This window comes from Salvelinus alpinus, chromosome 25, assembly GCF_045679555.1.
Source record: "Salvelinus alpinus chromosome 25, SLU_Salpinus.1, whole genome shotgun sequence".
Lineage (NCBI taxonomy): Eukaryota > Metazoa > Chordata > Actinopteri > Salmoniformes > Salmonidae > Salvelinus > Salvelinus alpinus.
In genome coordinates this window covers 14355574-14366984 of record NC_092110.1, presented here as the reverse complement: position 1 = coordinate 14366984, position 11411 = coordinate 14355574, and the positions used below count along the sequence as shown (strand labels likewise).

Sequence of the window (11411 nt, the reverse complement as noted above, 5' to 3'; positions counted from 1 at the left end):
ATGAACAGGCATGTTTAATGGATCATCAGATGCCTTAACTCTCCCTGCTGTAATCTTTCATAACGTGAAATGTTTTATAACCTTCCAATGAATCACCACGTGATGTGATAGAAGAGAAGGCGTGTGTGTGTGTGTGTGTGTGTGTGTGTGTGTGTGTGTGTGTGTGTGTGTGTGTGTGTGTGTGTGTGTGTGTGTGTGTGTGTGTGTGTGTGTGTGTGTGTGTGTGTGTGTGTGTGTGTGTGTGTGTGTGTGTGTGTGTGTGTGTGAGTGAGAGGGAGATGGGAGGGGGAAGCTCAGCACATGATCTTGAATAATAGAGACATAGGTGGCTTTGAGGTCATCAGGAATGCAAACGCTGTATACCAATACACAAGTCACAACGCCCATGAAACACAAGGCAAAAGCACACCAATCCAAGTCCTTAATTTATGCGGTGTCAATTTCTGTCTTTTCTTTGATGCTTTTGTTTTGCATGCATGCTCCCATTGGCTCACCTGTACAGAACAAGGTATTTTACAGTGCCATTCCTGACACCTTTGTCATTGAAGAGTCATATAGGCCTATAGGTTTAAGCAATAAGCGATTGTGATTAGGGAACATGCTCTCCCTACATGATTTATAAGTGACCTCTAAAACATATAGGCTATCCTTATAGGGTATAACTGAAGTGTATCTATCGCAAGCCATAATGAGACACAAAAAGGTGTGTTGCAAGTCCCGGGTCTCGTTTATTTATAAACCTATACATATCCACATGTAAATTGCACTTGAGTGTAAACAAACTGGTCAATGACGACAATATACGAAAGGCTGCCTGGGCCTGAGCCTGGGCTGTAAGTTAAGTTGAGCGCAGACGGAGCAGAGGTAACTGTGGGGTGGAGGAGAAGGTGGAGGAGGGGCCATGGGGATTAGAAGCACTTCCGGTGGACGATGGAGGGGCCAGCCTCGTCATATTCCTGCTTGCTGATCCACATCTGCTGGAAGGTGGAGAGGGAGGCCAGGATGGATCCGCCGATCCACACAGAGTACTTCCTCTCAGGGGGAGCGATGATCTACAAACAAGTGATAATGCCATTGGTTAGTGGCCTAATAGCAAGGTGTTTTATAAAGTGAAAAACATTTTCTGTTCTTATGTGCATAAAATCTACATAATAGACCATTCTCTCAAATGGGCAGGAAAATAGCTGACTTTTGTTACATTTTTGGGTTTAAAAGTTTTGTGCCCCATAGCACTAAACCGTTTAGGAAATACATTGCAATAGAACATTGAAAATAAAGAACAATCCTAAAACAGCATGTCTAAATCAACATTACCTTAATCTTCATGGTGCTGGGGGCCAAAGCTGTGATCTCCTTCTGCATACGGTCAGCAATACCAGGGTACATGGTGGTACCACCAGACAGAACGTTGTTGGCATACAGGTCCTTACGGATGTCGATGTCACACTTCATGATGCTGTTGTAGGTAGTTTCGTGAATGCCAGCAGATTCCATACCTGTTTACCAAAGGACAATGATGTTATCAGTCTTGTCCATCGCTGCAATTCCTCTACGGACTTGGGAGAGGCGAAGGTCGAGAGCCAGTAAGCCAGCTGCACCAATGTGTCAGAGGAAACGCCGTCCAGCTGGCAACCAAAGTCAGCTTGCAGGCACCAGGCCCGCCACAAGGAGTCACTAGAGCGTGATGGGACAAGGATATCTCAGCCAGCCAAACCCTCCCCTAACCCAAACGATGCTGGGTCAATTGTGCACCGCCTCATGGGTCTCCCGGTCACGGCCGGCTGTGACACAGCCTGGGATCGAATCCGGGTCTGTAGTGATGCCTCAATGATGTTATCTTTCCATCTGAGCCAGCCCTCTCTGGAGAAATAGGCTACACTTGTTATGACCTTCAACTGTGAAAATACAGTAGTTGGGCAGTTGACCTCTAGTGCGTTGGCTGTGAATAGGTACTGAAATGGACAGCTTCTCAGCACCAGCTGCAAGCTCTTGTTATGGTAGGTATTTCAACAAGCATTCACAGCTCATGCTTCACATGCTGGGGTTGTATTTCAAAAGCAGCATCAATAAGTTAGTCAGCTGAACCAGCTAACACATGGAAAGGCCTTTGAATAAATATAATACAAATTTGAATGAAAGCTCAAACTGAATATGGGTTTAGTTAAGCCTATCTGGATATCAGGATAATTCATTGATTCTGCTTTGTGAAAATACCCGCAGGCATATGCTCTGTTACCCTACGTCACATAGATGACTTTAACGAAGTCTAAACTAATCCACAGCAGTTGTATACGTTACTACACAATGATTATCTCAACTACTCAATTATCTCAAGATAACCGTGTGCAATATATCAACGGCTGGAGAGATCAGTAATACGCACCAATGAAAGAGGGCTGGAAGAGAGTCTCGGGGCAACGGAACCTCTCGTTACCGATGGTGATGACCTGTCCGTCAGGCAACTCGTAGCTCTTCTCCAGGGAGGAGGAGGAGGCAGCGGTGGCCATCTCATTCTCGAAGTCTAGAGCCACGTAGCACAGCTTCTCCTTGATGTCACGAACTATCTCACGCTCAGCTGTTGGGTTTCAAGTGATGCATTTGATTGTTACTGAAAAATATATTTGTGGCATATCATTTTACTTTTATGGTTTTGTTTTACAAAGAAATGTACCCCTTTTTCTCCCCAATTTTGTGGTATCCAACTGGTAGTTGCAGTACTGTCTCATCGCTGCAACTCCCGTACGGACTCGGGAGAGGCGAAGGTCGAGAGCCCAACCAAGCCGCACTGCTTCTTGACACAATGCCCACTTAACCCGGAAGCCTGCCGCACCAATGTATCGGAGGAAATCCCATACACCTGGCAACCGTGTCAGCGGGCACCGAGCCCGGCCCGCCACAGGAGTCGCTAGTGTGCGATGCAACAAGGACTTCCCTGCCGGCCAAATCCTCCCCTAACCTGGACGACGCTGGATCAATTGTGCGTCGCCCCATGGGTCTCCTGGTCGCGGCCGGCTGCGACAGATCCTGGACTCTAACCCAGAATCTCTAGTGGTACAGACCATTGCACCACTCGGGAGGCCCCAATGGCATATCATTTTTGCCAAATATCATGCTTTTTGTCATTCCTCATGCGGTTAATATTGCCCATGTCCGGTGCGTACCAGTAGTTACGAAAGAGTAGCCACGCTCGGTCAGGATCTTCATGAGGTAGTCTGTGAGGTCGCGACCAGCCAGATCCAGACGCATGATGGCATGGGGCAGAGCATAACCCTCATAGATGGGCACGTTGTGGGTCACGCCATCACCAGAGTCCAGGACAATACCTGAAAAAGTGTGGTGATACATGTTAGCATTGAACAAGACCTTTCAAGTGGTCATGGCTGAAGATAACTTATCGATCCATCATACCTGTGGTACGTCCAGATGCGTAAAGGGACAGCACAGCCTGGATGGCCACGTACATGGCGGGGACGTTGAAGGTCTCAAACATGATCTGGGTCATCTTCTCCCTGTTGGCTTTGGGGTTGAGGGGAGCCTCTGTCAGCAGAGTGGGGTGCTCCTCAGGTGCCACACGCAACTCGTTGTAGAAGGTGTGATGCCAGATCTTCTCCATGTCGTCCCAGTTGGTGATGATGCCGTGCTCAATGGGGTACTTCAGAGTCAGGATACCCCTCTTGCTCTGGGCCTCGTCACCAACGTAGGAATCTTTCTGACCCATACCGACCATGACGCCCTGAGAAAACGCAAGGATAGGTCTGAATCAATGTGGCGTATGAGTATGACAGCCCATCAAATGGCCTCTGAGTGGAATTTACACATGGCTCTCTAAGGTTCCAACGTGATGTTGTGATTTAACAGACAATAATAACCTACCCACTTTTTATTGACTCTATTTATTTGGTTTTCACACAGCAGCTTTAGGTGAAGTACTCTACCTGGTGACGTGGGCGACCCACGATGGATGGGAAGACAGCGCGCGGTGCATCATCTCCTGCGAAGCCAGCCTTCACCAGGCCAGAGCCGTTGTCGCACACCAAAGCGGTAGTCTCCTCGTCGTCGCACATGGTGTCAGCTTTGACTGTAACGGTAAAATAATATGGTCATTTTGCACACGATTTTAAGCTTGGACTATGTGGCACAATCAATGCACCATGCTCCAATCAACTGAGCTAGGAATTATGCATATACGGCAAACTGAAATGAGTGTATTAATACTAGGCTATATATGGGCATTATATTTTAGAACAATGTTTACTGCAGGTTTGTTAGTTGAATCACATCAGTTGAAATAAGGGGTGGATGCAACTATGCTGCAACTATCATATACTGATTTTACATGATTTACTTTTCAGTCAATCCATTTTATAGAGGACCCTAGTTTAGCAAGTATTTGTGTGGTTGTAATTCAGAAGGTTAATGGTTAGTGACTTTTTGTACAAATGCTTCATGCCAACCAATTTGGAGTTATTTTTACTTGTTAATGCAGCTCACATTGTGGTAATTTAGTAGCCTACTACTACATCCTAATTTGCTACTTGGCACACCATGTCCCCATCTATTATCCATGGTCTGTATACAATAACCACATGTCAAACGCGGGACAATAACAAATGGGCATTGAAAAATAAAAATGTATGCAGTCGAAAAACGTAGAATTAGTGTATGGTGAAAAATCTGTATCTTTGACGCAGTTCCAGTTAGGGGATGCCAGTTGGTTAGCTGCGGACGAGAGCATTCCATTCAGAATCTTTCCCGTCGGGTTAGCATAATTGTAGTCCTCCGAGGTAATTCCAAAACACTTGTAATTTCTCACTCTTGACTCAAGAGGAAGAGCTGATGAAACTAGCGCTACTCACCAGATCAGCACCGTGCGCTGGACCTTGAGGGTAAAACCAGGGTCAAGGAGCTGTGAGGACGCGCCAATTTATACTCTGACAGCGTGCGCTACGTTCTCCTTATTTGGTAGCCCTCGCACCATTGACAAGCGCGTGCCCATTAATGGAACGGTGAGGAGAGGGGAGTACCGCGCGCGGCACCCTTGCCCGATGCCCATGTAGGGAGGAAGATGAGGGCAGCTAGACCATGCGGGTCAGCCGGACAATAGGCTACAGCAGAGGAGGCTAGTGAGATGAGCTATAGGAGGAAAGGCTAATTGTAAAGGCTGGAATGGAATGAATCGAACAGTATCAAACATATGGATACCACATGTTTGACTCTGTTCCATGTATTCCATTCCAGCCATTACAATGAGCCTGACCTCCTATAGCTCCTCCCACCAGCCTCCACTGGGCTACTCACAACTCTGTTTCCAACAGATGTCAAATACCAGGTTAAAGTACAAGGACTGAAATAAACAGCCTGTCAATTGAAGACTGTGAAGTCATTGATTCCTTATTGTTAAAAAAACATCTTAGTTGACATCTTGATGCTGCAAGTTCCCAGAACATTGTTCTATTGATCCTATTCTGGGGGAAATTAAGCAGATTCTAGCATTGATTAATTGATTGGTTGATTGATTATAATGATAACACGTTTAATTCCAGGTGGAACATGGATAGGCTACGAGTTCGCTTGCACATCGAATTTACAGAGGCCTATGGAACATGCCAAGACGCTTGTTATAGGTTACAGTAGTAACAATTCCCAGACAATAGACATTAAGATGGGATGAAACAGTGGAGCAGCATATGGGGAGGCCACTTGTGCCACACAGCTGGCTACAGCAGCTGTTTTCCATTATTAAGAATAGAAATTCCAAACCCCACCGTTCTGGATTCTCTTTAAGCAGAGGGAGAGGTCAGTCATTGAGGCAGTGTGAAGCAACAGCACAAAATGGAACCTGTTTTCTTTGTATAGGCCTACATGGCCTGTCTAATTAATGTCTGTTTCCAAGAAGAAATTGATATTTCAATTGTGGAACTCATACATTTGGGTGATTGGATTTGCATAAATCAATAACCATTGCAATAACCATAATGCATTATTTATTGTTATTGAGTAAATCATTTCTAAAATAGGCATTTCGATTATTATTGATAGCTGTGATATAATGGCTATATGCCAACATGAACTAGCATTTGCATAATTCTGTACTCATTCCGTCTGCAATTTCAATAATGTATTTATATTTAATGGTAGCAAATAAGTTTGGGATGCCTTTGAATTGACAAATTCAAATTGCACATCAGAATAGAAGAAATACACGTTCCTTTCATGACTACCAGTTTGTGTGTGTTGTGCTATTATTTCATATTTTGTTAAAAGGACAAGACATTACAGATTTCAGATGACACTGCCTGTGCTCTTGAAACAGAGAAAGAACAAGTCGGTCTAAAAAAACACTGGCTGAGAGCATTGGAGGGGTCAACCACAAGGAAGAAACACCAAAGGACACAACTAGCCATGAATCATATGCTGCTGTCACCCTACCCCAAGCCATAGCCCTCTTGTTGTTACTCTTTGTTTTTACATTACATAATGAATGCTAGCCTAGGCCTGCTTTCCTCATCATTCTGCCGCTGTTTTCAAACATTGTTGTCTTGCTATTAACATATGTACCCCTGTTCAGTTTGGCTAAACTGAATTATTATCCTAGTCTGAAAAATCATTTCTGAGTGGAGAAGGGTATGATAACACACAACATGTCGGGAGGATGGCAGTGCCAGAGTGAGGGGCAGAGACACTTTGGAAGCTGCTCAAATATTCACATACTGAGATTTCCACATTAGCAGTAGTCATTGAGGCTAAATAAACATGACACTATCATACTTCCTGTGCCATCTCCTTAATCGCACACCCTGAAGGAGAAACAAGATTTTTTTTAGGACTCAAACCACAATCATAGGGGCAAAACTGTAGAGCAAAAGTGAGTCGATTTGATTTCCATTGGGAATTACTATAATAATAAACAAATGTAAAGGCCCCAATTCACACCTCCGAAGGACACCTTTTGCGTAATGCTTTAAATGTGCTTTCACAATAGATTGAGCAAGATTGGTTTCATAAAATGCAACTCACAGTGTTTCAGTTTTTAACAGTTAATCAAAACTGGTTCAATACATATGCCTTGAAAGCATTTAGTCCTTTCCCACACAACTCTGAACTGAGAAGCAACTGGATTGTCTTGAACATGTTGTTGCTTCAGGCCTTCTAACCTGGAGAAGGTACTGGGTGCACCATGTCCTTAGGGCTGCTATGATCAACACACACTGGATGATTCCAACACATTTTCACATGTGGAAATGAAATCAACGAATGTGTTTTAAAGCGTAGATAAGCGGAGCACTGAACAGAATAAGTAATTGAGGAGCTTTTGTTACCAAGGTAATAGTTGTATAAAATGAATAAATAACATTTTGTTTTGATGTTATGATCTTGGATAGATAGAAAGATGAACAGATCCTCACCCCAAGTGCAGTCCACCAAAACAAGCCTATTTATTAAATATGAAAGAACTGGCATGCCTACAACAGCATCCATATTCATCAAGTAAGAGAAAAGCAGGTTGACAAGGAAAAGCTCATCGAGAATAAGACCAAGAATGTATTGTATAATTCTGAACTAATTTCCAGAAAGCGTGTTCAAAGCTCACAGCTTGTTGTGCTTCATACTTTGTAAACATTCACCATCTTTAATTAAACCTATAGTTTACATACAGTTAATGCTTACATAATGTATGTTCTGCACGTATTATAGTTAATAAATAAGGCCCGAGGAGGTGTGGTATATGGCTAATATACCATGGCTAAGGGCTATTCTTATGCACAACGCAACATAGAGTGCCTGATTACAGCCCTTAGTGGTGGTATATTGGCCATATACCACAAACCACCGAGGTGCCTTAATGCTATTATAAACTGGTTACCAAAGTAATTAGAAAAAATAAATAAAAAATGGTCATACCTGTGGTACACGGTCTGATACACCACAGCTTTCAGCCAATCAGCATTCAGGGCTCAAACCTCCGGGTATACAGTTGAAGTCGGATGTTTACATACACTTACGTTGGAGTCAATAAAACTCGTTTTTCAAACACTCCACAAATTTCTTGTTAACAAACTATAGTTTTGACAAGTCAGTTAGGACATCTATTTTGTGCATGATACAAATCATTTTCCAACAATTGTTTACAGACAGATTATTTCACTTATAATTCACTGTATCACAATTCCAGTGGGTCAGAAGTTTACATACACTAAGTTGACTGTCCCTTTAAATAGCTTGGAAAATGTCAGAAAATGATATCATGGCTTTAGAAGCTTCTGATAGGCTAGTTGACATCATTTGAGTCAATTGGAGGTGTACCTGTGGATGTATTTCAAGGTCTACCTTCAAACTCAGTGCCTCTTTGCTTGACATCATTGGAAAATCAAAAGAAATCAGCCAAGACCTCAGAAAAAAAATTGGAGACCTCCACAAGTCTGGTTAATCCTTGGGAGCAATTTCCAAACGCCTGAAGGTACCACATTTATCTGTACAAACAATAGTATGCAAGTATAAACACCATGGGACCACACAGCCGTCATACCGCTCAGGAATGAGATGCATTCTGTCTCCTAGAGATGAACGTACATTGGTGCGAAAAGTGCAAATCAATCCCAGAACAACAGCAAAGGACCTTGTGAAGATGCTGGAGGAAACAGGTACGGTTCCTATATCGACATAACCTGAAAGGCCGCTCAGCATGGAAGAAGCCACTGCTCCAAAACCTCCATAAAAAGCCAGACTACGGTTTGCAACTGTGCATGGGGACAAAGATCGTACTTTTTGGAGAAATGTCCTCTGGTCTGATGAAACAAAAATATAACTGTTTGGCCATAATGACCATCGTTATGTTTGGAAGAAAAAGAGGGAAGCTTGCAAGCCGAAGAACACAATCCCAACGGTGAAGCACGGGGGTGGCCGCATCATGTTGTGGGGGGGCTTTGCTGCAGGAGGGACTGGTACACTTCACAAAATAGATGGCATCATGAGGTAGGAAAATTATGTGGATATATTGAAGCAACATCTCAAAACATCAGTCAGGAAGTTAAAGCTTGGTCGCAAATGGGTCTTCCAAATGGACAAAAGAAAAACTGAGTTTAAATGTATTTGGCTAAGCCAAATACAAGGGCTATATCGGTAAACTTCCGACTTCAAAATCAAATCAAATTTATTTATATAGCCCTTCGTACATCAGCTGATATCTCAAAGTGCTGTACAGAATCCCAGCCTAAAACCCAAAACAACAAGCAATGCAGGTGTAAGCACGACACAATGCAGAGTGCTTGGACACAGCCCTTAGCCGTGGTATATTGGTCATATATCACAAACCCCAGAGGTGCCTTACTGCTATTATAAACTGGTTACCAACGTAATTATAGCAGTAAAAATAAATATTTTGTCATTCCCATGGTATACGGTCTGATATACCATGGCTGTCAGCCAATCAGCATTCAGGGCTCGAGGCAGGACTCAAGTCCTGAATGCTGATTTGCTGACAGCTGTGGTATGCCACGGGTATGACAAAACATGTATTTTTACAGCTCTAATTTAATGCTGTAACTCTGGGGTTTGTGGTATATGGCCAATATACCACGGCTAAAGGTTGTATCCAGGCACTCCGCATTGCGTTGTGCATAAGAGCCCTTAGCTGTGGTATAAGGCCCCCTCATGCCTTAATGCTTAATTATTACACATTAATAACACACAAGTTCACAAGATACATTACTACAGTATAAAGACAACCATCAGCACAAGCAAACCCCATTTGCGATGAGTTTGTGAGCTCTTGTTGGTGTACTGCACCGACACAGGTTAGCATACCACTCTCCTCTCCCTTTGAAAGGTGGCCAACTTTGACATACCCTGAGTTAACAGTACAGGAGTATCCCTGTATTTGTGTGTGTGTGAGAGGGTGAAATTACAAAGCGGTATGGGGTTAATTGGATGCTGAGCCACATATATCCTTTCTCTGAGCCACCCAGGTTTCCTCCCAGCGAGGCACGCCGGTCTTTTTCCATCCCCAATCTCACACCCCCCAAAAAAATATTCACCAGCCCAGCCGAATCTCTTCCCTCTCTCTCCTTTATCTTTCTCTCAGCTTCTCTCTCCCTCCCTCCTTTTTCTCTTCCATCTCCTCTCTCTCAGTCTTCCCCTTCCCTATCTTTCTCTCTCCTTTGCTCTCTACCCCGCCTCCTTCTCTCTCGCTTCCTCTCACATGTAGCCTCAGCACGACGCTGTCAGCTTGGCTTCCATGCCTAGGCTGCTCCAGCCAACCAAGGCTCATCCCCTGCCAAGACTTCTGGGAGATGGAAAAAATACAAACTTAAAATCAGGCGGTTTTTGGCAAGTTGTTTTCTGCCCCCAGGACTTTTGGGAGAAAAAAATCAACCCAACTAGGTCTCATATGGCACTCACATAAATATTTCACTAAGATTTTGGGAAGCATCCATCTTTTTTCAAAGGAATTATTGCAAAGATTAGAACTCCCCATATAAAAAGCATGAGAGAATTATTGTCACAATGTGTATTAGTCAAAAGTGAGAGCGAGAAAATGAGTTTAAATAGTGCTTTGGAAAAAAATAAAAATTTTCATGAATTACATTTGAATAGTTCAATCTACAAATGCATATAGCTCCCCTGGTTTTGGTAATGGCAAAGGCTACACTCAGCAGGAGTGTTTTGGATAAATCCTATTAGGGATTTTAAAGTATTGGAACCTGGGATATTTTTTGAGGAGGAATCTACCAAGAATTTGTATTACTCATGCCAGCATAACTCACTGTTTCAATTGGACTTTCATAGCTCTGCAATTCATTTAAATGCATCATCCTTCAGTGTGCATTTACTCTTGCTTTTATTCTTGAAGGGAGAATTGTCCATGATGAATGGTTTAAGCATGACGCAGGTTTCGCAAAAGTGAACTTCCTGATAGATGTGCTTGAAAAGTTGGAATGTTCCACTCTCTTTCTCCCCTCTGACCTTGTGTTCTCTGTGCGTTTCCTTTGAACTGGAGCTAGTTTTCAAGTTTCATCTCTTCCATGTCCCAATTGCATGAGAGTACGAAGAGATGAAAGGACGCCATCTCTGGTGGACCTTTCAATGGCTTGCTGAACTATGGTGCCAGAATGAGCTTTTTTAAGCAAAAGTCAAGGTGATGCTGAATTTATCACTGAGAGAAGGAACTTCGTCTGTGCTATAAGGACAGATCCAAATCACACAGTTTGAGAAAAAATAAAGATCATTGAAAGGTGATATAAGGTAATCCGTCCTGAGAATTTGAATACGCCAATACGCAATTAAAAATGGCAACCTATCATAGTTTAGAGAGGTAATGCTTATTCTTACATCTTATCCCCAGTTACTGAATTCTGCCATTTCTGCATTTCACGTTAAGGGTCGAAGTTGAACTTTTATGATTGCTGATAGAT

At 43.1% G+C, this 11411-nt stretch overlaps 1 protein-coding gene across 1 annotated transcript; it reads right to left on the bottom strand.

The window, feature by feature from the left end:
* Nucleotides 1-704: 704 nt before the first annotated feature.
* LOC139553409 (actin, alpha cardiac muscle 1) lies at nt 705-4987 on the bottom strand. The gene is made up of 7 exons (XM_071365702.1): nt 4857-4987; nt 3936-4078; nt 3409-3733; nt 3162-3323; nt 2384-2575; nt 1315-1496; nt 705-1052 (listed from the first exon to the last, which is right to left on the bottom strand). Exons 2-7 carry the CDS (start codon nt 4062-4064, stop codon nt 909-911), a joined length of 1134 nt encoding a protein of 377 aa, XP_071221803.1. The 5' UTR covers nt 4065-4078; nt 4857-4987; the 3' UTR covers nt 705-908.
* Between the last annotated feature and the right edge of the window lie 6424 nt (nt 4988-11411).

Coding starts and splice junctions, on each gene's coding strand:
- LOC139553409 (XM_071365702.1), bottom strand. CDS start 4,064: ATGTGCGACGACGAGGAGACTACCGCTTTGGTGTGCGACAACGGCTCT. Junction 3,324..3,408: donor CGCATCTGGACGTACCACAG/GTATGATGGATC, acceptor ACACTTTTTCAG/GTATTGTCCTGGACTCTGGT. Junction 1,497..2,383: donor CTTCCAGCCCTCTTTCATTG/GTGCGTATTACT, acceptor TTTGGTAAACAG/GTATGGAATCTGCTGGCATT.